This window comes from Hippopotamus amphibius, chromosome 11, assembly GCF_030028045.1.
Source record: "Hippopotamus amphibius kiboko isolate mHipAmp2 chromosome 11, mHipAmp2.hap2, whole genome shotgun sequence".
NCBI lineage: Eukaryota > Metazoa > Chordata > Mammalia > Artiodactyla > Hippopotamidae > Hippopotamus > Hippopotamus amphibius.
The window spans coordinates 99,158,954-99,183,777 of record NC_080196.1 but is presented as its reverse complement, the minus strand read 5'-3'; the positions used below and the strand labels follow the sequence as shown (position 1 = coordinate 99,183,777).

General features: G+C 44.5%; 1 protein-coding gene across 3 annotated transcripts; it reads right to left on the bottom strand.

The window, feature by feature from the left end:
- Window positions 1-1,256: 1,256 nt before the first annotated feature.
- On the bottom strand, window positions 1,257-15,666 carry SEC11C (SEC11 homolog C, signal peptidase complex subunit). Of its 3 annotated transcripts, none has more exons than XM_057700286.1 (6): window positions 15,230-15,666; window positions 7,998-8,107; window positions 5,845-5,994; window positions 3,799-3,918; window positions 2,070-2,127; window positions 1,257-1,458 (listed from the first exon to the last, which is right to left on the bottom strand). In XM_057700286.1, exons 1-6 carry the CDS (start codon window positions 15,509-15,511, stop codon window positions 1,405-1,407), a joined length of 774 nt encoding a protein of 257 aa, XP_057556269.1. In that variant the 5' UTR covers window positions 15,512-15,666; the 3' UTR covers window positions 1,257-1,404. The 3 variants fall into 3 exon arrangements, with proteins under 3 accessions (XP_057556269.1, XP_057556271.1, XP_057556270.1); XM_057700287.1 differs by lacking the exon at window positions 1,257-1,458 and adding an exon at window positions 1,467-1,603 and having other exon boundaries at window positions 15,230-15,405; XM_057700288.1 differs by lacking the exon at window positions 5,845-5,994 and having other exon boundaries at window positions 15,230-15,405.
- Between the last annotated feature and the right edge of the window lie 9,158 nt (window positions 15,667-24,824).

Here is a 24,824-nt window from a genome sequence, read left to right as displayed (position 1 = left end):
CGTGGGTGACGCGTACTGAGTGTGAACTGTGTACATGGGCAGCATCGGGCTGAGGAATCATCTCTAATTCCTGGGGACACACAGGCTGCTGACAGCTGTTCTCACCCTCCATTCGAGGCTGAGGTACATTATGCTCAAGGCCCATAGGTGGTTAAGTGACCTGGAGGGATTCTAAATTCTTAGATCGGAATTGGACAAACTTAAAAGAATGAGGTAGATTTCTAAGTTCTGACTGAAAAGGATGTCAACCTCATATTGTTCAGTGAAACGACAACATTTTGGCAGAACTGAGGAGAGCATGTGAAAACACCACTGGCCTCGTTTTTATTCCCTTATCGCTTTGCAGTGTGGTCTGGGCCCCAGCAGCAATGGTGTCCCTGGGAGTGTTTGGGGGATTTTTTGGCCCTTAGTCCCCCGACTAGGGATTGAACCCTCGTCCCCTGCAGTGGAAGCACAGAGTCTTAACCACTGGACCACCAGGGAAGTCCCTTCCTCTCATTTCTTCTAACTCTGCTCCACGTCCCCGCCTCAGAGGTCTTCCCAGACCCACACGAAAAGCGCCCTCACGGCTTCTTTCCCACAGCAACCGTCCCTCCTGAAATTAGTTTATCACCTGTTCCTCCAACTACACTGTAACCTCCGTCCGGGCTGGGACTCAGTATCCCCAGCACCTGAGGCAGCGCCTGGGATATGAGGGTCTGATAAATGACTTAATGAAGGCCTATTTTATATGCAGGACTGTGTGTAGTGCAAAGATAAAGAAACTAAACTATAATAGTGGAGATCCCTGGGAAATGGAGAAGAGACAGAGGGGAAAAGGGACACGGCTCTTCTACCCTTCTGTGCTTTTTGCAGTTGGTCAAGGAGTGTGCACTGTTGTTGCAATTTATCAAACATTTTTGAAACAATTTATCCAGCCACCTCAAGATACACCAAAACACAAAAACAAAGCAGATTACACCCTTATTCTAAAAAGGTTTTAGGCTTTATTCGTTTATCAGACTGCACTTCAATAAATAAAAAATCATTTTCCTTTAAGGGCCCGTTTGTTTCCCCTGGAAATGCTATGCAAAGAATTTCATTTTTGAAACTCAGATGTTACATCTCTATCGCGTTTGGATGACGCGCTGTCCCACTAGCAGGCCAGGCCCAGAGACGGCCTGCCTGATTCCCGAAGCGCTGCAGACCCTCAAGCTCGGTTTAAGAGGCAGAGAGACTGCGCACATTCAAATCAGAGTCCACAAAAGAAAACAACCTTCACTGATGAATCATTTATTCAAACAAGACAAAAAACGTCTCCACATTGTTTCCTTTTATACAGAAAGTGGAACATTTCAAATATATTAGCTTTTCTCTTTTTCAACAGAATTTATTTCAATCTGGTCCCAGGAACTGCTTTTCTTTTTAGGATTCACGTTTTAGTAACACATATGCACCCATTACAGCCAGAAGAGCATACTGTAAAGAAAACACAGTGCAAAATTACCGTGAGGGCTACAAACAAATTTGGTCTATAAATGTATTCACATAAAGTCTGGTTCACAGTGGACGGAGGGCAGAATCAAAAGATGACCTCTTCCCCATGCTTTGTTCTCCAAACGAGCTGTTCAATAACACACGACAGTTAAAACCCCCAAATATATTGATGCACCAAGGATCACACCCCAGCAAGCGCGGCTAAGGTACTACTCATTCCTGGGTAGGTTTCCTATTGTGCTTCAAGTGATTAAAAAAAAAACGTGGATACTATTTTTGGTGCAGTTGGGAGATAAGCATTACTGGGCTTACCGTACTACTTTTTTTGTATGTTTAAAGATTTCCAGAATAAAAAGCAAAAAACATACAGGTGCTATTTTAGAACACACTACATAAACGTAAAAGGTGGAAGTAGCTACCTTCAATAATTACTTTCAATAGTTTAAAATCGATAATTTAAATGATTATATTAATTTGTAGTTAACTACAAATACTCTGCAGAAGAATTAGCCAGCAAAACATTTAAAACAGACTGCATCTTTACAGCTGCACGTGTAAAAGAGCCAATATTAGACATACACATAAATTCCTACCTTGAATTTTGGATAGTCGTTCATTATTATGGTGACCATACCAACATATGGTAAAAACCTAAATTGTGGGATAAAAAGCCAGAAATGTAAAAAGTGTCTGTCATATAATGATAGCAATACTTGAAAACACTATAAATCAGAATTAGGAAACAGTCTTCCTTGGGAACACCACTGATTGGGGCCATGAAAACAATATTCACTCCTGTCTCAAAAGGCTTTCTTAGTAATAAAAAGCATCAGAGCTAACAGCCAGGACAATTTTTTAAGAAGGCAAATCAGGAGCCAGAGATGCTACTTGTCTTCACTTGCTGCATTTCACCGTAACAGAATGAAAATAATTAGCTGAGCCACTTGTACAACAGAATGGGCAACTTTCACAAATCAAGTTCTTAATTTTTCTTAGTAGAGAAGATTCAGACAACCTATACATAAACAGCTGTGAGAGAGAGCTTTGAAAGCACATGAATGATTAGTCTGTAACTGAAGGCATCCTTATCATCTTCACTGCACAGCGCTGTTCAGATGTAACAGACAAGCTGGGTGGGCAGAGAATACAAATGTGAATCCCATAAGTTATACCCAAACATGACTATGGTCCCAGAGATAATCAGCCAGCATAAACCAGCCAATGATTAAGCTGACAAAATTAATGTCAACATGGAATCAGTTTGCCCCAAGTCTCAGTCACGTCACGGATGGGAAACAAGGTAACACCCCCTGGTGCCCTCCAGTCTGCTTTAAAATCAGCAGCTTCGACCTGTCGCTTACACAGAGCCTCTCACCAGAGTGTCTAAAAACACAGGACTGACCAGCTTCAGGTCTCTCTTATCTCCCTGCAGATATTCAGGTGGGAATGCAATACAGTAAAAATGGTTAGAAGGTAAGCGGAGGGAGAAAAGGGGTAGGAAGAGGCCTTAAACTACAAGCTGACGAATAAAGCTGTCTTGGAAAACGGTCACCTGTGATCTCCAGCCCTACACAGCCAGTGGGATTTCAGTAAAGACATTTCTAGCAAGGGTTAAGCATAAAAAGGGTCACCAAGAGAGGGGAAGAATCGCCTTTTTTGATATTTAATAAGAGGAGAGACTCTGCGGTGTCAGTCAGAAGCAGAACACGTGGCTGGTACAATTATGCAAAGATGGGTATTAAAACATTCATCACAGAACTTTTCTTAGTAGTAAAGACCAGGGAATCATCTAAATGTCTACCAAAAGAGGACTAGTGAAGTAAATCACGATTCTCAGAAGAACAGCATGCAGCCGTTCAAAAAGATATAGGTATAGATTTGACACAGAAAGGTATTTGCAACTTTCTGTCGGGTGAAAAAAAAACTCTTCTATATAAAATTACGTACTATATATGCATACACACATCTGTGTAGGTACAAGGAATATCTAGACTATTCATCACAATGCTAAATGGTAGTTATTTCTGAAAGGAATTCTTGTAATTGTTGTTTATAAATAACTAATCTTGAGGTGAGGATTTATTTCAAAAATAGAATTAAATCCATGATATAGACAGCTTACTTGCATTCAGCTTTAGACTTTAGGTCCTTAGGAAGTTCTGAATTTTGTTTAGTCTTCACAGTACGAAGTAGAACTGCCTACAATTCTCCCGACATATAATCGTTGTAATGAATAATTCTATTCACCTCGGCTTCTTTGTTTCTAAATATTTTGCTGGTTTCTGGATCTTCTATATAACTTAAAAGTTAATCCTCACTCACCCTCTGGCTCTCCCCACCACATCCTTCTTTTCGAGCCAGTTCTGGCCTTCTTTGTACAAGCCTCTGTCGTCAACTTCGTTATTATCTCCTTTAGTCAGAAATTTGATGTCTCCATTATCTCTGGAAAGCAAAACAATGTCCTTTCAGAAATTATTTTCAGCACAGCATCATCAGAAAAATATTGGCTAGGCCAACACTTTACAGGCAGATGTGGGCATTGAGAAAAGCGTCAAAGATAACTTGATCTTTCTTGGTTTCAGATGCTTGCTGGCAGATAACCATTCAACTAAAGCACACATCTAATGACGATTTTGTGGACTTAAATTCTAAAGCACTTAAGTTACCCTGATAACCAAAAAGCGTGGCAAAGCTCAAGGGCACCAGGAAGGCAATGATGAGCTCCAGCACTGCTCTCAACCATTCTTAGTCCTCATGGACCAACTGGTCAACACGACTACAGTCCTCTTCACTCTACACGTGAACTTGGTCCCAGATTATACAGCCTTGAGCACAAGGTAATTCAAACATAAGCGTGCTCTTAGCTCTCCTCAAACCTATTTTTCCTTACCAAATGTGTGAGCCTCATTTCCTTCACCACTGAGTGAAGTGGCATACAATCCAGTTTGCAAACAAACAGGAACTACAACCAGCATAAAACCACTATGTTAAAAAAAGAGACAGGTGGGATTCATTTTAAACACTCTAAACTGGTGCTTACACAGCCTTGATACTAGAAACACGATACTACAGCATTATAGAGGGGTCTTTTTCAATAAGACAAATAACAAAGGGCACTAAATAATCTGATAAAATATTAAAAGCCCAAGAAGATTTGAAACCATGCCAAAAGGAGCGAGCTGATTTACAGTGATGGTTAAAAAGAAATCAAGAGAATAAAAATCCGGGCCACCCCTCAAAATTCATGTAAATTACAGCAAAGGATCATTATTTCTCAATTTTGAACAATTTCTCATCTCTGGAAACTTGTTTTAAAATCAGATGAGCGTTCTGTCACATCATGACTGAGCATATTTCTTCATCAGTAAGTTAACAAGTACTACTAAAGAGGAAATGTTAACACAGCACCAGTGTATTAACACAAACTGAAACAGGGTCATTCTAATGTCTAAAGTAAAATGAAGTGAATATTTTAAGTATCAAACATCTTCCGGGAACACCTGGAAGCAGTGAATGGAATAAGAATCTCATACCAGAAACGTACAAATAGTCACACACAGACACACACACAAACACATGCACACAGAGGATGAGAAATCCTCCATTATTTAAAAAACACAAATATACAAACCTAATCTTAATCCCATAACTCATACAGGTAAAATGCTACACTAAACTACATAAAGGTAAATGAATAACCAAGTATATAAAATGTAACATTTTCACTAATCACGTGACTGTACTCTCTCACAGAAACTTAATATATTTGAGCTAGAAGTAATTGTTTCTGGTTCCCAAGAAGCGTCTTAATAAGTCATCACTGACATTTAAGGGAAAGGCAAAGCTGTTTGTGGGGGCAGGGGAGAATTAATGCAGGATATGCAATGACCAAATCATGGGATGAGTTGGGGAAAGGAATTTTTATTCATCCAGGGCTAATATTACTGCTGAGAATGCCAGTTGGTCCAACGTGACATTGAGAAACAGGTAGCTTTCTGCATTTCAGAAGATACTTCTCTTACCAAAATTATCTCTATTATGAGATTTGATTTTCTCTGAGACCTTCAAATAACTATTATGCAAGAATACATTCCACCTTACATGGTGCAGCAATTTAAGGTTTTCAAGAGCTTTAGTAAACATCAGCTCATTTCATTCTCATAATCACCCTGTGAGTTACTATGGGTCAAGTATTATCATTCCCATCTTACAGCCTGAGTTAATAAGCGGCAGGTCCAAAGTCACCCAATTACTAAATGGTAAAGCTCAGAACATAATCTAGTGTTTTTGCTACTTTCTAATCAACCATTCAAACCATCCACAGTTTTGTCTACAAAACAAAATCAAAGAGAAGTAAAGCCTCTTTACTTTTCATGGACTTTGATTACTCTGTGAACTATTGGAATGTCTCGTCCTTCAACTTTAAAAACCACGATTTCACCAGCTCTAATTGGGTCTTCCCGGAAATTGGTTAGGAACAGAAGGTCGCCCCTGTGAAAGGCTGGCTCCATGCTGCCACTGGAAAGAAACACAGTCACATCAGAAGTACACCTGGTGAACATTTCAACTTATAAAGAATACACCAAACATACCACTTGGCATGTCACCTTTCATCAACAGTCAGGCAGGTCTACAAGCTATAAAACAAGCCACAGAGGTTTCCTGCTCACCACTCAGGTGATGACAGCAAGAAAGGGAGCAATTTCTTCTTGGATCCGAGTATGAAAATGGGCCCCTCTGCAGTTTGTATCGGGTAGAAAAAGAACTAAGAAAAATGTGGACTCTTTGAAGTAAAAGCCAGTGATGGCTAAAATACTGAGGATGATTTCTTCATCTACTGCTTTATCTTTACTTCTTCGAAAAAATTTCTGAAGACATGCAGTGCAAAGAAGTTTCTAGAAAACCACCTTGGTCTGTGATAACAAGGATCTCAGTTTAAAAAAAAAAAAACCTCCCAGGACAAGTCTCAGAGGCAGGAAGTGTGAACTGAAGTTTGGCACTGAGTCACTCTCATGCCCCATTAGGAAGGCAGTTCCTTGAAATGTTTCACTAATAACAACTTACACTTGCTTTCCTCAAGGGCCGGGGACTCCCCCAAGGTCTGTGTTCCCCAAGGTCACACATCCCTCGTGATGTCAACAGCTTATGCTGACAAACCATAATGCTTTAGAATTGTAAAGGATGCTTTAAAAAAAAAAAGTCCCCATATACTGCAATTTCACAATAATCTCTGCATGCAAGCGCGCCTGTGCGACTGAAGAAGGGCCGAAACACCTCGGCCCAAGTTTTGACTCTGCCGAAAGTCATTGTGAGATGCAAGCAACTTGGCCTCATTGGACCTCAGCTTCCTTATTTATTGAGTGACAGAGCCCATGTGAATTCAAGGGGTTTAATTTTTTCTTTTTTTCAAAAGCCTTAAAATCCTTCCTTCAGATGAAATCTTCACATAAAATACATAACAGTGGAACTGTTACAACTGAAGCAAGGCTAAGATGTCTACAGCCCGTGAGCTTGGTCCCCTTTCCCTCCGAAGCCATCCACCTGGACCCTCGGGCACCCCGGGAGCACTGTGTAAACACCAGTGAATTAGAGGCCCCCTCAGCTCTGTGTGTGAGCTACGCCATCCTCAGGCTCCTAAGTTTATGAAGACGCTGCATCTCTAGAAGCAGCCCCTTGGCCAGCCACAGAAGGGCGGCCCAGGGAAGCCCAGGCCAGAGCTGTCCCCCCATCATGTGGCAGCGGGGCCCAGAGGAGGGAAAGGGCACTGGCTTGGGAGCCAAGAAACCTGCGTGCTGGTTCTTCTGCTCTGGCCAGCAGTGACCCTGCCCAGATCACCGCTACAGCCCCCACTCCCCCTGTGGAACAGAGGGGCTCCACTCCCACCACAGGAGGACTCACATTCTAAGACATAGGAGGCAGAGCATCTCCAAGCACCTCGTGGCTGGCAAACATGCTATTTAATTTCAAGTTGTTAACTTTCTCCCCTTGGATGACTTCATGGCTCTGGGCCGTTAAAGTATAAACTTTTCTAAGATGAATTTGCTGTGCTTTCTAAGAGTAAGAGTCTTGAGAGTATTGATAAGAAAGGAGTCAACTATCACAGCACCGCTGAAGAAGCCTGAGAAAACACCAGACACCATGCTGACCACTGGGGACACAGACTCCCTGCCTGCCCGGTATACAAAGAGAACCAAGTAAGAGCTTTAAATTAGTTACGTTTAAAAAACAATGTGTACACACATATTGCATTATTGCTATCTTATTAAAATGTCATTTAACATGGATTAAAACACGATAGTAAATCATATTGTGCTGGACCACGAACATCCAACATGATTAAAGGCCCAAAATGTCTACTGAAAAAAAGATTCTTCGACAAAAGCCAGAAAAAATAATGAAACCGTCTCAAAATAGGTATCAATAAAGAAAACGCTAAAGTGTTATGCAATTAAAACACCGAGTCTGGGTTGTCCGTGCTGCTCCTGGATCCCGGGCAGCAGCAGGGCGGCTGCGGGACCCACCTCAGCACCACCACGATGGGGCTCTCGCTGCCAGTGAGGACGATCAGGCCCTTCCAGATCATAAGCGCAGAAGACACGATCATGGCGAAGTTTAAGACCTGGTAGTAGAGCTGGAACGGAAAAGGCCAAACCAGAAGTGAGAACTGGTGACAGAATATTCACTAACCCAAAGCTGGAGATGCGCTTGTTTTTGGTTTTTTGGTTTTTTTTTTTTTTTAAACCTGTGATTTTAGGACATGTAACTAGTTCACACAGACTACAACATTGGGTAGAATTTCAACTTTTGACCATGGAATACCCATGTATCACCTCTCCTTCAATGAGAGAAAAGGAAAAAACAAACAAACAGTAATCCGTGCGACATGCTTTGTTAAGGCCTCGGTACCACTCTCCTTACCTCTCCAGAACCCCCCAGAACCTTCAACCCTGAGGGACCCCACCACTCAAGTTCTACTGCTCGGCCTCACACCCTAGTGCAGAGGGCGCAGGTCTAACCTCAGCCCGACACACACCGCGAGGTTCACCTAGAACCCTCCTCAGCCCCACAGCCAGAAGGGCCCCACATGAGGGTGCAGAGTCCTAGTCTTACAACACTCTGTCCTATGTGAGGCCATTCTGCATTGGAAATTACAATTTAAAAGTAAACAGAAACTGTAAACACCTGGATGTTTAGCATTTCCATAAATGTTTAAAATGATGAGAATCAAATATTTGGTTAAGAACACGGTGGGAAGGCCACCCAAGTCCACATCTAATTCCAGCTTCACCTGAGACCACAGAGCGAAGGCTCACAGGACTGCCCGCCCTCACTGTGCCCCAGGACAGCTCCCGGCTGTGGTCCCTGCCTCGACCCTCCTCCTGCAGCTGCTCTGGGTGATCTGAAGAGCATGCGTGGCCCACCCAACACGTTGCGTCTCAATTCCTGGACCTCCTCACCTCCAACAACCCTCTCCCTCCACCTGAACTGTCCACTCTCAGCAGCATACCTGGCCCTGAAACGACTCGACCCCACGTCTGGCACGGGAACCTGCTCTTCTGGCCTGTGTGCTCACGGACACAGCGGGACTCTCGCCCTCTGGGGACCTCCACCACCCCCTCCATCTCTCCATCCTCGGCATGCAGCATGCAGCCCCTCATCCTCCATGAGGATTGGGCAGCAGCCCGCACTCCAAGACCTTCTGTCTACCACTCCATGGAAGAAACTTCCAGACCTCTACCCAGGAAGGGAAACCTCTGAGTAGGGTCGGGGAGGACCGCTTGGGCTCTAACTGCTCCTCAGCTTTTTTTGCCCAGTCTCAACAATTTTAGCCCCACCTCCCCTTCACCCTTCCCCCACTCTGGGGACATCTGGAACGGCCCATTCTTGAGTCTTGGAGGCTCCTGCAGCATAAGCACTGGAGACTTATTCCTCAGTGACCCCCACTGCTGGTTCCAGCTCTGTCAGTTGCCACTCTTCTGTTTTCCAGCTTCTGGAATCTGATTGCTCTTGTTTCGCTTTCTGGGCTTCCTACCTTGGAGTAACTGATGACTTTTTAAAATCCCTCTACTATATATAGTTTTAGTGGTATTTCAGAGCAAATGAGATTAGATAGGTTAGATCCCATCTTAACTACCTGCCAGCTTTTCAGAATATCCTTTTGAAGTGAGTTTGGAACTAGGACTCAGATCACATGGCTCTGGACAGTATTGTTTCCCTCAAATATCCAAATATAATTTTAACTGAGACAGAATGCAGGGTTATGGACTCTTTTTGAGGATTGAATACAGTTTAAAATGCCATTTTAAGCACAGTTTAAATATAGTTTTAAATACTCTTAAAAACGCACAAGGCTTGGAGAAATGGGGGCTGAGACACTCAGGAAAGCCCAGGAGACACGTAGCAGGTGGTTTTACACAGTTCTGACTTCTGAGAGTGTAGACCAGCCTTTACAGCAGTGGTTCTCAAGCTTCAGCGTGCACTTGCATCCCCATGTGGGGCCTGAGAATCTGCATTTCAAACGCGTTCCCAGGTGATGCTGAAGCTGCTGGCCTGGGGACCACGGTTTGAGAACCTCTGTTCTCTCCCATTGGTTCTCAACCTTGGCTGTGCATCAGAAGCACCTGGAGAGCCTCTGGAACACAGTACACCCGGTCTCCACCCAAGACCAATGGAACCAATGGGAGGGGAGGGGTGCTGGCATCCCTGTTTCACAAACAGCTCACAGGTGGTCCTGATGCACAGAGGCTGGACCACTGCTCTATACCCTGTCCCTCCCCGCAGCTTCAGTCTCTCCCCTCTTCAGTCCTCCTTCCACCTCACATCCTCCGTACGGCTTCTACACTCTCTCTCTTCACAGCCAAACTTCTCAAGATTTTCTACCCCAGGTTTCTCCCTTTCCTCATTACCCACAGTCACTCCTCAGCCTACATACCCAGTCACAGCTCACTAAATCCAACGCACAACTGTCAGTCCTCACCTTGCTCACCTTTCGGCAGCTTTCAACACAGGCGATCACTTCCACAAACTCTCCACCCCTGGCTTCCTGGAAGGCACACTGGTCCAACCTCTGACCACTTTCTTTCTCGTCTTCCTGCCAGTTCCTCCTCCTCCAGTTGGATCTTCGAATGCCGGCATTGGCACCATCATGCTAACGGCTCCCAATACTGACTTTTCCAACCGCCTCCCTGACACTTCTACTCGGATGTCTGTAAAGGCACTTCCAACCCAACATGGTCAAACCTGAACTTACCGTCTCCAAAAAGCCTTCCGTGCTCATGATGCCGCCTCAATACATGGCATTCCCAACGCCCCAGCTGTATGCAGCCACCCCACCCAGTCGTTCTGTCCTTTCTGTCCTGTAACCATGTCTGGCATCTGCTGAGTTTCATCCTTTCCCAACACCACGCTCATCCAAGTCACCAGCACAGCCCCCTGCTCAGCCTCCCGATGTCCACGCGTGCCTCTTCCAACTCGTTCTCCACGCTACACTCAGCACTCGTTTTCAAATGCACCTCTGGTTATCTGTGCATCTCTGTGCCCTGCATAAGGCTCTCTGATTGCATGCCACACTCTGAGGATGAATATGGTCTCTGAGGCCCTGTCTGACATATATCCTCTCCTCTCCAGTGTCAGCTGGTGGAGCTCACTGCACGCCAGCTCCACTGGTGGGTTCTGTCAGTGCTTCAAAAAGCACATGCTTCTTTCCACTCCAGGACCTTCACTGGCTACTGTCACTGCCCAGAAGGCTCTCTCCTTAGAAGCCTTAGCACACCTAACACTTACTCACCTTTAAGTCCTACTTAAAACATCAGTTCCCAAGGGAAGCCCTCCTTGACCCATCAGACCAGGAGTTAGCAAATTGTTCTGTAAAAGGCCAGGTAATACATATTTTAGGTGTATAGGCCTTATCATCTTTGTGGAAGTGACTCAACTCCACCATCGTGGTAGGAAGGCAGCTACAGACAACACATAAAAGAATGAATGTGGCTGTGTTCCAATAAAATGTTATTTATAAAAACAGGCAGTGGGCTGGAATTTGCCAACCTCTGCCATAGACCAGCCTGGGTCCTCCTGTTATGTATTCTCACTCCATCTTGTATTTCTTTATACCATCCATCACCTTGATAATTAAGCATATAATTATTTAATGCATCTTTCACACTAAACTATAAGTTCCACAAAGGCAAGGATCATTTCAGCCTTGTTCACAGCTGTATCCCCAATGTCCAACACAGGCCTGGGAAAAAGTAAGGATTCAACTTGTTGAATAAATAGTTAGAAATACATGGTGGGCACATATGAACTCGTAGTAAGAAGACCACTAAAATTCCAACAACAAAAAAAGAGGTACAAGCTTAAAACTATTACTATTCCAAAGAAGAAATACAAGCGGCAAATACATACTAAGTGTGCAAATACATACAAAGTTTTCAAAACAAATCCTGCCTCCTCCAGCCCCCTTTTGGCCTAGTAAATGTAAAGGTTTTTTGTTTATTTTTGTGCACATGTGTGTGTGTGTGTGTGTGTTTTAGTGCTAATACTCAGTGCTTCGCAAACATATGTTGTGGTGGGGATGCAAGTTGATATAATCATTTTGAAAGCAAGTTATTATCAACCATTAGTATCAAGAGGTTGTTCTTGGCCCAGTAATCCCACTTCTAGGAATTCGGTCTAAAATAAAGGCAGATAGGGAATTATGGCCCAATGATATTTATCACAATCTTATTTGTAAAAACAGGAAAAGGGAAATAAATGAGCAACAAGAGACAAATGACTGGGTAAATAACAGCAAATTGCTGCACTATTTGAAACAATGAATAAAGAACTTTAATGGCAGGACCAAGCACTCAAGATATAGTGAGTGAAAAATGTAGGATCTCCACAAACTGTAAAACAGTTTATAAAGCAAAGACAAGGAGATCCCCTGAGATGCTAATGGAGGCTATCTTAGCATGGTGGAATTATAAGCGATTGGATTGTCTTCTTTAAACTACTTTGAACTACTGTCTATTCTTTAAAATTCCTATGATGAGCACAGATTAATTTCAAAATCTGGGAAGAGGTGGAGAAGTATTTAAAGGAAGAACAATTTGACCAGTTAGAGACCATTAAAATAATCATTTTGGAGAGTGTGACAAAACATGAAAACATATTCCGATAGATACAAAGGAAGCAAAAGCAAAGCTCAAAACTGTCTCTTGCTAAAATTATATCTGTGCTCAAGTATGTAATTTGAGGTAATTGTGAAGGTTACAAAAGTGGGGACAAAAGGTGAATTAAAATAACTAAGATATTTTGATGTGATAAATGAAAATAGGAAAATAAATGCAATTCAAAATTAGAGTCACATAACCATTTTTTTTAACTCCTTGGCTTAAGTGTCAATAGCAAATTATGAAACTGAATTCCCAGGAGTGCAAAAAAGGAAACTGGAGTGCTAACCGGTTATTGTTCAAGTGTTGGGCTATAATACGTTAAACTGTTGCTTCTGAAGTATAAAATCGGCCCTGCAAATCACATCAGTATAAAGCAGAAGTTGTTCACTGGAGTTCACACTCAAATACTTCGCCACCTGCTCTGACTAACTTAAAGGATTTAATAAACAACTGTTGTTTCATTATGAATTGCAGCTCTGGTTAGGAAAAGCTCAAGCCACGATTTTCTACAGAGACTGCCATTTTTATACAGGTTTTCAAACCACTGGGTTTCTCTCTGATAAAAGCAAATTATACAATCTCGTCTCTTATCTAATAAAGACCATGTACTAAGAATATATTTTCCAGTATATATTTGCCTGAAAAATTCATCAAGAGGAAGTAAAACCAATTCGTCAAAAAAACAAAACAAAAAACTTCTTTGAGCAAGACATTTATTTGCTCAAGAGACAGCCAATTATATAGAAACCTAACAATCAAGCTAACTGCAAAACCACAGATCACCCTTCCAAAACCCTATCTTCGAGGGACCTACTATCTAAGTCTAGGATTGAAATCCTGGAATCTAGAAAATGTAACTTTGATGGAACTACTGATAAGCTGATGGGAAATACACACCCCACATTTCACTGGTGCCTTTTCTTGTTGTTCATCTTTGCCTACATGCTCTGCACTTAATCACCCCAGCAGAGTTTAGAAGCAAGCCCACACTTAGTCTTTGTCAAGCAAAGATGAAATAGCCAATGTCTAAGAGTTTTAAACAAATGTTTCACACCAGATATTGTGGCTAACAGAGCAGCAGAAATGCCAGTGGCTGTTTTTCTTCCTCTCTTCCTCACTGCAGAAACAAAGAGTCCTTGTTTTTGCATGTGGCTCTTTCCTTAATTAACAGTAAGCAAAGGGCAGTAGAAAAAGGAGGTTCTGCTTCCAAGACTGGTGGAGTGAGCATTCCTGACAAGGTGTCATAGGATGCTATTTTGGAGGGAAAAAGAAAGAAGCAAAAGGACAAAGCTTAAAAAAAAAAAAAAAGCACAAGGAGGCAGCAGACTTGAGCTTCTGAATTTTAATTAGAAGACTAACAAAATACTGTATAGGCAATGCACCCAGCTACTAATGGGCCTCAGTCACTGAGAGTGGGAATATATAGAACTTTCAAAAGGGAAACTGGCTTAGGGATTGACACATTCATCAGAGGGCCTTCACTGATAGTAGCTGGTAATTGGCACCAATTTTAGAGCCATTTTTAAAATCTACCCAGTTAAGTCTAGATTTTTAAGTAAAGTTCTGCTTCCTGAAGGATTTTCTTGTAAACAGCATCAATGCTCAGGGCATTAGCTATTGGTTTTTCGAGCTAGTGATAATCTCTGCCACAACTCATCTCAGTCACGGAAACTCCCAGGAGCTCATCTGACATGCACACCTAGAAACAACTAGGTTCTCAACACAGTTCATGAGATTCAAGTCACCAAATTCCCCCACACTACTGCACGAGTCTGAAATTCTACCTGGAAAAAAGAAAGACAGAGGGGAACAAGGGCTGGCTAAGGAGAGCAAGAAAAGTTTTCTTCCGAGGCCCTCTCACGGAGGGGTGAGAAATCAGCCCCAGCTGCCCAAAGTCCCCCACGCTAGCTGCCTCCGATATTCAAGGGGCTGCCAGATCACGAAATCTGAGAAACAAGTTAGGAGACATCTGGAATCCCTTTTGGAACACTGATTCAGTCCACCACGGTGCAGCACCACCAGTGAGCTCTGCCGCACGGGGAGCTTTATTTTTTATTTAGTGCCAACGCCTGGTCGGGAAAACACCCCCGGGGATGGGAAGAAACTGGGTCGGGGGGCATTGCGGGACAGCTCCCATCGCTAGGAAGTTCTGTCCTTTTCGCCTGCCTTTCTGCCACTTCATCCGCGGGCAGCCTCCTTCTGGACGTCAGGCCTCAGAAGCCCCAAAGAGAAATCTGTTCTCTCTTCCACAGGGTGGCCCTTCAAATACGTGCATAGGGCTGTCACTCGCGGTGGAGTCATCTCTCCCCGCTTTCTCAACCACACTCGACAGCCAAAGGACGCTGTTTCCATTCTCTTCCCCTTCCGGACCACCCTCCCCTGACTGCGCTCTTGTCAGTGCAAAAAAGTGCCCACACGTGGGTCTGTGCGGATTCGAACCCAGGGCCTCCGAGAGCCCAGGGCGGCAGCCTCGGGTCGCCGCCGGCCCCAGTCGCGGGGCGCTGTCCTTGCGGGAGCCCTATCCCGGGAGCTTCGACTCCCCGCTGCCGCAGCCGGTCCCGGCTCCCGGGCGCGCCCCCCACGCGGGACTCCGTTACCTGGCGCTTGTTCATCTTCCTCAGGTCCCCAAAGATGTCCAAGCCGGACGCGGGGAGATGCGACCCAACGGCGCCCGCGCGCACCATGTCGGGGTCTCTAGGGGCCGAGGCGGCCCGCGGGCTCCCGGTGTCACAGACAGCTGCGGAGCCCCGGCCAGGCCCCCGCCCACCGGCCTTGCCGGCCACGTGACCGGAGATTCCCTCGGGCGTCTGGGAATCGTAGTCCTGCGAGCCTTCGCCACCAATGTACCTGGCAGGAACCAGGAGGAAGAAAACTACCATCCCCAGAATTCCGCGGGGCGAGAGCCTCGTCCAGTGAAGACCCAGGGCTCCGAGGGAGGGGGGCGACCGGCCTCAGCAGCCTCGTCAGACCCTTGCGAGGGAACTTGGGGGAGCGGGATATCCTGCATATTGCACGGGCCGCTCTGGGAAGTGACTACTCAAGACCAACCGAGTCCCCCAAGACTCTGGTCAGGCGCCAGGAGGACACCTAAAGCTCCCTCTGTATTCACCTAGCCGTGTATCTAGGCCATTGGATGACTGCGATGAGGGAAGGCGGGGCTTCTACACCGCTGCCGGCTGTGCTGAATAGGGGAGGAGCCTAAAGATGGGCTCGGTGGGTGGGCGGGGCCTGGAAGAGGCGGGACATTTGAAGCCGCGGAGTTTCGGGCTCTGCAAGAGTAGTGGTATTTGAAAGCAAGGAAACAAGAGGGTACAGTGATTGTATCCTCTGATCATAGCTGGGTCGCAACAGATGTTAATTGAATGAAAAAATAGCCAATTAATTTTATACACGAGGAAACAGAAGCCCAGAAAAGTGAAATGACATAGCCAAGGTAAAGTGGTAGAGTCTGGAAGAGAACTCAAATTTTTAAATTTCCAAATACTGGATTATGGTAGTCCTGATCCTAGATTATCTTTAGTTTATTTACTCATTTATGCATTATTTCATTCATTTATTCACAAATCTTTTTGCAGCGTCTACTACGCACCTGGCCCTAGACACAAGAAACAGTGAACATCTAGCAGCAAGAGACATAATAAATAAGTTATACAGCACCTAAGGAGCGGTGGTGCTATGGGCGTAGGAAAAACAGGTAAGAGAGAGAAGAAGCTGTGGGGGAAGGGAGCAGGTGGCAATTTAAAATACCCCAGAAGTTGACTCACCAGGAAGCTACTTACCAGGAAACGTACACTTGGGACACTTCACTTTCAGAGGCCCCTTCCGAAGCCTTGAAGAAAAATGGTCATATAGTTTTGTAAAAGTTTCAAAAGCAGGATATTTAGGACTTCCCTGGTGGTCTAGTGGTTAAGACTGTTCTCCCACACAGGGGGCCCAGGTTCAACCCCTGGTCAGGGAACTAGATCCCACATGCCGCAACTAAAGATCCTGCACGCCCTGACGAAGATCCCACATGCCTCAGCTAAGATCCAGAGCAGCCACATTAATTAATTTTAAAAATTATTTTTAAAAAACCAAGATATTTGAATTGCTATTGGTTGATTCCTGTTTCTTTGTATTCCAACTTCCCCTCCATCATACTTCCCTTTATGCTGGAGGGACAAGGAATGTTTTCAGTATCCAGCTAAGGAGAAACTGAGTTGGAAATACATTTAGTTTGGGTTTAGTGGATATATTTCTGTGGTTCGTGGTCATTTCCTGCCATCCTGGTGTAGGAATGGCTTCTAGGAATGCTACCACCCACTGTACCAATTCACCTGACATCAAGGCAGGAAGCTGCATTAGAGGTGGTATCCTGATATGAGGGTGTCCTACAGCACCTGGCCTTGGAAGGATGTGGATAATAGAAAAGAAACAAGGTTTCAAATGTATGGAGCCAGAAGCTAGTATGTGTAAAATTCTTCCAAACATCAAATTCTTCCAAACATAAAATTGTCTTCAGTCAATCAGAACGATACAGTAATCATTAAAACCAGCACTAGTAGTTGCTGGAACCAAGGTAGTAGAAGTGAAGGTATTTAGATGTGTTCAGATTCTGGATATATTTTGAAAGTAGCATCCTAAGGGTTTTTTGAAAGAATAGATACAGAGTATGAGAGAAGAAAAGAAGTTAAGGCTGACTCCAGGGTTTTTAGCCTGAGGAACTGGAAGGGTAGAGTTGCCCTCAACGGAGACGAGGAAAGCTACGGGTAGAGCACGTTTTGGGGAGAAGAGTAAGAATTCACATTGCTCTGACCGGCAAACCTGGGACCCAGGTTTTACCTGTCCAGTGTCCTCAGGGCACAGCCTTTGGACTTTGCCTCCATGCTCCTGCTTATGTGGAGCACTGGCTAAGGAGCAACACAGAGTGACATGGAGCGGAGATCCCCACGTACCTGCCAATCTTGGACTAGCTGATTAACTTCCGTGAACCCTTTTCTTCATCCATGAGCTAAAAAGTATATTGGTCACAGTCACTTTGGAAGACACGTTGTTAATTTCTTGAAAAACTTAACATAGTCTTAACTATAAGATCCCACAATCACGTCCTTTGGTGTTTACCCAAAAGAGTTGAAAACTTATGTCCACATAAAACTTGCACATGAATGTTTATAGCAGCTTAACGCATAGTTGCCCAAACTGGGAAGCAACCAAGATATCCTTCAGTGGCCAAATGGATAAACAAACTGTGCTACATCCACACAGTGGAATATTATTCCAATGCTAAAAAGAAATGGGCTATCAAGACGTGAAAGGATATGAAGGAAACATCAATGCATATTACTAAGTGAAAGAAGGCAGTGTGAGGCGGCCACATACGATATGATTCCCACTATATGACATTCTGGAAGAGGCAAAAACCTATGGAGACAGGAAAAAGACCAATGGTTGCCAGGGGCTAGTGGGGAGGGATGACTAGGCAGAGCACAGAGGGCAGTGAAACTACTTTGTCTGAAACTATACTGTCGGACACATGTCATTATACTTCTGTTGCAGTGGCATGTGAGACACCCAGTGACCCTCAGCCTCTAGTGAGTCTCCCCAGCACCACAAAGGATGGCTCCCTAGCAAGTGTAAGTAGCACTCCAGGGGTGACTTCCCAGGGAGTGTTGATGGCAAATAAGAATGCAATTTGAAAACTCTAGCAAGCACCAAAAGAGCATCACAGAGTAGACTTTTAGGATTTTGGAGTTAATGTATGCCCTCCTCTATAGATACCTACTCTCATTTTTTTGTCATTGTTTGTTTTTGTTTTGTTTTGTTTTTTGCCCATGCCACTTGGCTTCCGGGTTCCTCAACTACTGGACTGCCAGGGAATTCCCATAGATACCTACTCTCCTTTTGAGAAACATCTTCTGTATTGGTCCTTGGAAGATCCTTAAAGCCCAACTGTAGTTACATCAGTCGCCCATGCAGCCTGAATTTTCCATCATGTACTAGGTATTTTATGACCTACCTAGCTACAAGGATAGGTGTGCAACAGCAGTAGATCCTCAAGTGGGAATGGAAACTAACAAGATGGGGGAGGTTTCCTGCCCTGAACTTGATGTATAGTCTTCCAACCCCAGTCTCTTCTCTCTTGTTAATTTGTTTCTAATTATGCTACAATGAGTGTGTGTGTGTGTGTGTGTGTGTGTCTTGGTAGTTATTCCAGAAAGGCTAATTTCTAATTCCATACAATAGAGATTTTAGACCATCATGGGCTGTCAAGTTTGGAAGAGACCATAGAAATCACATGCTTAAAACTTTTTCATTTTTTTGATGATGAACATAAGGCTCAGAGAGAGAAATGACTTTTCAGTGTCACACAATTAGCTGCACTTGGAAGGAGCAAAAATACTTAAATTGTTGTGTTGCAGAAATCAGTCCGTCAAGAAACCAAGCACCACACTCCGAGGGTTGGAGAACTCAGGTTTTTTAAGGGGCCCCAGAGGAGCTAAGGCTCCAAAGTTTTGGGCCCTGAGCTCAGGGTGAGATTTACTTTTATAGGGGTCAGTTCACATGGTTACAGTTAGCATGGGTAGATTGGTTACTTGGTTTACAGAGCAGGGAAGTTTCCAAACAGAAACTTACAAGAGCAGGTGCAGAACATTCCATTTTTAGCAAAACATTTTATGGTTACATTGGATTGTAGGTCATCCTGGTTTTTTGTTTGTTTTTCTCAGAGTTTTTCCTTGGTGCAAGCAAGCATATTTTACAAAAGCAGAACAAGCATGGAGTTATTTTTAGCTGAGTGCAAGTTTCTAATTTTCCTCTTCAGTTATACTGGGCTTTAAGGAATTATATTTAAAATAATGGTCAGATATTGAAATCTTGTCAACCCAAAGTAAAGTGGAGACCTGAGAAAATTCTTGGTGCGACACTCTTGCCAGAGTCCTGCATTTCAAACAAAATCCTCTGTGTGCTTCAGCCACGAGTGACTTTGGAGCCTGAATCACCTAGCTGTTGACCACCTGCTCCATTTAGAATCACAAGCTCTAATACTTCAGAGGGATTCAGAATCCATCTGGGTCAAATTTCAACCCACAGCAGGCATCTCCCCTGAAAGACTGCACAACCGTCAAGACTCTATTGAAACATTATGGAATGGCTCCTAAATTCTCTAGGTCTGCCAAATCCAAACACGTATTCAGCGTGGTGCAGCCTGTCCTCTGCTCTTTTCTGCCCTTAGAAACCCCCCAGGACTGCATGAGCAGACACAGTTCCAGGTGGGAGTTTCAACTTTCAGTTCCTAAGTTCAGGTTGCCACCTACAGACTGATGGTGTCGGAAACCAACATCAGCCCCGCATCGCAGACACTGAGGAATCTTGGCTCTCCTTGTGCTGCACAGAGAGAGGTGGGACTCATTCTTAAATGGAGCACAAACAGGAAGACATCTGACAGATGACTTGGAATCTGGTCAGCCCCGGCAGGAACACTGGAGCCTGGCTGGGTAGGAATGAGTCGCATCGTCTTGAATCTGAGTCAGCTGCACCTGGTTAATGGTGCCAGACACCAGCTTTCTGAGTCGTGCTCTGTCTTCACTGTCTCCTACATCTGTGGAAGGATGTGTCTCAGAAGGCCTGCACTGTTACCCAGAGATGTCGTCATCAGAAAGTGGAAATTTGGGCTGCCTCTCCCTCCTCCTCAATCTCCCTCCCACTCGGATGCCTAAGCGCTCCCATCAAAATAAGCCGCTTCTCAAACTGCCACACTCTTCTATCCCAGCTGACTCTTCTGAATGCTTCCCTGTGCCTTACTATTGTTATAACCAGCCAAAAGGAATTGTATGCTTAGAAACGTGTCTGGAATAGTTAGGAGAGCGGGCGGGGGTGGGGGTGGGGGGAGGGAGAGAAAGGAAGTAGGGAGAGAGGAAGATGACATTCGTTAACCAAAGATGCTCATTTTGATTTATGTCCCCTGTTACGACTGTCATGAGACAGTGAAATTTGGCTTCTAAGCTTAACTCTATGCTGTATTAAAAAAAAAAAAAAAAAAAGCTAGAGAGATGTTTTCTTGCATTTGCTATCTGTGAGGCTCAACACTTTCTGCAAGAGTTTGGTAGACACAGGAAGCAACACTCTGTGATGCTGGGTACCCTGGAATAAGACTCAGGAGTTCTGGGCTGTCCTTCTGGCTGTGCCCACAGGTAGCAGTGTCACCGTGAATCACCCATCTTTCTCCTTAGGACAAGGTTTGACCTCTGATGTTCTGTGGCAAGTGTATAAGTCTCACCATCATGGCTGCTGGGGAACAAAAATCGATTTTCCTATAACTTAGAAAAGTTATATTAAACCCCCTTTATGCCTGGTTTGCAAAAATTTAATGTAGTCACTTTCAGTTTTAAAACTAGGTCACTTTGAGAATTCTGAAAACCTCTCTCCTACCCCCTCCCTTTCCTCCCCAGATGGCAACTGAGTTAAGGGAGGCACATCCTGAGTTTCAGGGGCCATTGTTTGCATCTGTTTCTCCCTCTTGATCTGCCTCACACCTGCTCTAGCATCTTTGGAAATGTAGTCTGTCTCATCTAGTCCTTAAATGTGACCTCTTCCACTGCTGAGTCATTGGCTTCTGTTCTCACAGCCCCCACTGAAGTGCCTGTCGTGGCATCACCTCCAGCCCCAGGCTTCTTTGGGTCCATGGTCCTCTCTCTCTTGGTCTTTCTTGGTTAACTTCCTGAGTGCTTCTGACACCCAAGTAGGTTTTGGTACTGTTGTCACTCAGTGTCATTTGGTCTTAAAGTCCTCCACTCATCTCTGTTCTATTATCCCTACACCATTGTGGCTCAGGGGACATTGGCCAGCACTCGGAGGTCCAGGAGATGCACTTATGTTCTGGAATTCTCCATCTTAGAAAAAGCTTGTATCTAACCTTGCTCCACCCTCAGGACTCAGCTGGAAGGGGGTAGATGCAAAGGCAGCCCTTTGTAATCTCTGCTGATTCCTCTCTAAACTTTCCTCTCCATTCCCTCACTTAGAATTTTTTTGAAGGGGATTCAAAGAAAAGAATGATTATGCTAGATAGCATCCCCCTTCATAACTTTTTGTTTTTACATCTGAATGATAACTTTGACCTTAGAAGTTAAGAAATCACCACCTTAGTCTCAGAGTTTGAAGTGACCTCTTATTCCTCAAAGTGGGTGACTCATCTTTGGCTGTCTATGATGGGACAAGGACAGGCCGTGGGGAACAAAGGAAGACAAACAGTAGGACATGAGGAGGAGAAGCAAAGCTACCAATAATACATATGACAATTCTATGGCTGGATGACTTGACTCTACTAAAGATGACTTCTAAGTTTAAATGTGAGGGTTTGCTGTTCTTAAAAAACTCATTAAAATGTGCATATTTATCAAATCCTTACTACTTACATTGTTCTCAAACTTGGGAATTAACAGTGTACAATATGGAAAAGGTTCTTGCTCGCATGTTATTTTAGTCTAGTAGGAAGAGAAACAATGAAGAAGTCAACAAGTAAATAATTAGGATAATTTAACTTTTATAATTTTTAAAATTTATTTTATTAAAGCATAGTTGACTTACAATGTGTAAATTTCTGCTGTACAGCAAAGTGATTCAGTTATACATATATCTACATTCTTTTTCATATTCTTTTCCATCTTGATTTATCACAGGATATTGAATACAGTTCCCAGTGCTCTACTGTAGGACCTGTTGTTAAGATAATTTTAGACATTCGTGTCATGAATGATGAGGAGCCAGCCATGCCATCTAAATCTTAGGAAGATTTAGAATCTGAATTCATGCCTACCCTCTGGGGCATAACAGCTTTGCGGTCTTCAGAGCTCATGCCAGGTCCTGGGAGACAGTACAGGGCAGTATCAACATGGTCTAGTGCCCCCAAGTGGTGGAAGAGAGGGCTGTTAACAAGCCAGCCCTCAGCTGGGGACACCACCCAAGAACAGGGTAGGGAAATGGGCAGGAGAGCAGGGAAGAGCCAGGGGCAGGTTGGCTAACCATGAACAGGAGCGGCCCCCATGTTCCAACAGGATCCTGATCCCAGCCACAGGTCCTAGTGTAGATGCCCGACCACTTGGCCTATCCATCCCATCATGGCTTTAATGGTCCAGTCCAGGGGTGGGCACTGACGAAGCTTCCACGGTGAGTTTTTGGATTTGGGAGTCTTTCCCTCAGTGCCTGGAGCTACCTGCAGTCGTGTTTCCTCCATGAACTGCCAATAAAGAAGAGACAATGTGTTTTTAGAAAGAGGGAAGGAGAGCCCGATGGGATGCACAGGGCAGAACAGAGATGAGAGATGGAGAGCGAGCCCTGACTGCATTTGAGTTCCATCTTCCAGAAGGTCCAGGCATGACTCATTCCTGTCCTGGGTTCCATGAGACACCTGGTATGTTTATAATAAAGTCCCCTTTTGGTTTTGTTTGTTTTGGTTTCAACTGGATAAAACTAGGTTTTTGTCACTGGCAACCAGAAAGTCTTAATCAATAGAAAACACTCTTACAATTGTACAGGTGGACTCGGATGGAAAGAGCAAGAATGGAAAAGTGCTGGCTTTAATAGAGAGATTCTTCTCTTCTTACCTCCTGACCCCTTCCCCGCCAGGGGCTCTCTGCAGCCTGGGATGAGAAGCACCGCAGGTTTCTGCCTGAGGATGTGCTCAAGGGCCGATTTACTCAGAAGCTGGTAAACTGGTCACAGAACAGATGCTACCCAGAATGTTACTTAATTTTATTAGCAATTTTGCATTTGCCAAAACATGTTTTTGCCAGAAGTGACAGCACATCAGGGTTGTGTGTTTGTTAAAATTGAATGAGATCCCAGGGAGCCCTGGAGAGGGTCGCAGCCACCTGGCAGGTTGTCCCCCAGTTCCCTACAGCAGGGAGGAAACACAGTGGGCCCCACAAAGCTGAGGCTCCCTCCCCATCCCACCCTGAGCTGGGTCTGCCACCGCGCAGGCTCGGTAAGTCTCCCCAACATCCACACCTTCCTGGACCCCAAGCTGCTTTTTCCCCACCCCTCCCCGGGAGAGAAAGCAGCAGCACATTTTTATCTGCCTTTTATACTCAGTTCTCTGTGATAATATTGCCTTTCCTACTCTTCTTCGTGATGCTTTCAGTGGTACGTAAGCCACCACATCCTTCCCTTACACGTGTGGCAGAAGATAATGCTGTTTCCATGAGTTTTAGTTAACTTCTTAGGGCTTTTCTTTGAAGCAAATTCTCTTCTTTAGTAAACTTGGTTATAAATAATAATGGGTTCAGATTTGCCAAAAGGAACCTCTCAGCGATGCGTGTCCTGCATTCGTGGCAGAACTCAGCCTCCATCAGCAGCTTCACACACCAAGAGGAACACGGTCCTGACAAGTTCAAGGATCTTCATGGGACATCCTTCACCAGCAAGCATGCCCCGGGGGGTGTTTTAGTCCTCTTCTGGATTCGTGTGCTTATGAGTATGTTTTCATACACGAGAAAGATATATTCCAAATAAGAGTCCCTATATCTGCCTTGTCCCTGAGTGCAGAAGCCACTTAACAGTGATGATTTTGTCACATGTTTACATAGCACTTTTAGCTTAACAAATTTACCTAACCTCATGGAGTCTAGAAATAATCCTCATAGTCAGGAGTCGTCAGAATTGTCTGGGTTGCAAATGACAGAAATCTGACTCTAGGACTTCCCTGGTGGCGCAGTGGGTAAGAATCCGCCTGCCAATGCAGGGGACGCGGGTTCAAGCCCTGCCCCAGGAAGATACCACATGCCGCAGAGCAACTAAGCCCGTGCGCCACAACTATTGAGCCCATGTGCTGCAACTACTGAAGCCCATGCACCTAGAGCCTGTGCTCTGCAACAAGAGAGGCCACCGCAATGAGAAGCCCACGCACCACAACAAAGAGTAGCCCCTGCTCACCGCAACTAGGGAAAGCCCGTGTGCAGCAACAAAGACCCAACACAGCCAATAAAATAAATAAATAAATAAATAAATAAATAAATAAATTTATTAAAAAAAGAGAAATCTGACTCTAAGTTGATATTCACAGAGGGGCATTTATTGGTTTTATAGCCTGTCTAGGGGAAGAGCTGGGCCATTGGATCTCAGGACTCAGGATCTCTCCCTCCCGCCTCCTGCCTTCCCTTCTCTTCCCCCTCCTTCTCCCTCTTCCCCCTCTTTCTCCCTCCCCCTCCCCTTCTCCCTCTT

Coding starts and splice junctions, on each gene's coding strand:
- SEC11C (XM_057700286.1), bottom strand. CDS start 15,511: ATGGTAGTTTTCTTCCTCCTGGTTCCTGCCAGGTACATTGGTGGCGAA. Junction 5,995..7,997: donor CCCATCGTGGTGGTGCTGAG/GTGGGTCCCGCA, acceptor GTTTCTTTCCAG/TGGCAGCATGGAGCCAGCCT. Junction 2,128..3,798: donor GTGGTGGGGAGAGCCAGAGG/GTGAGTGAGGAT, acceptor CCCACAATTTAG/GTTTTTACCATATGTTGGTA.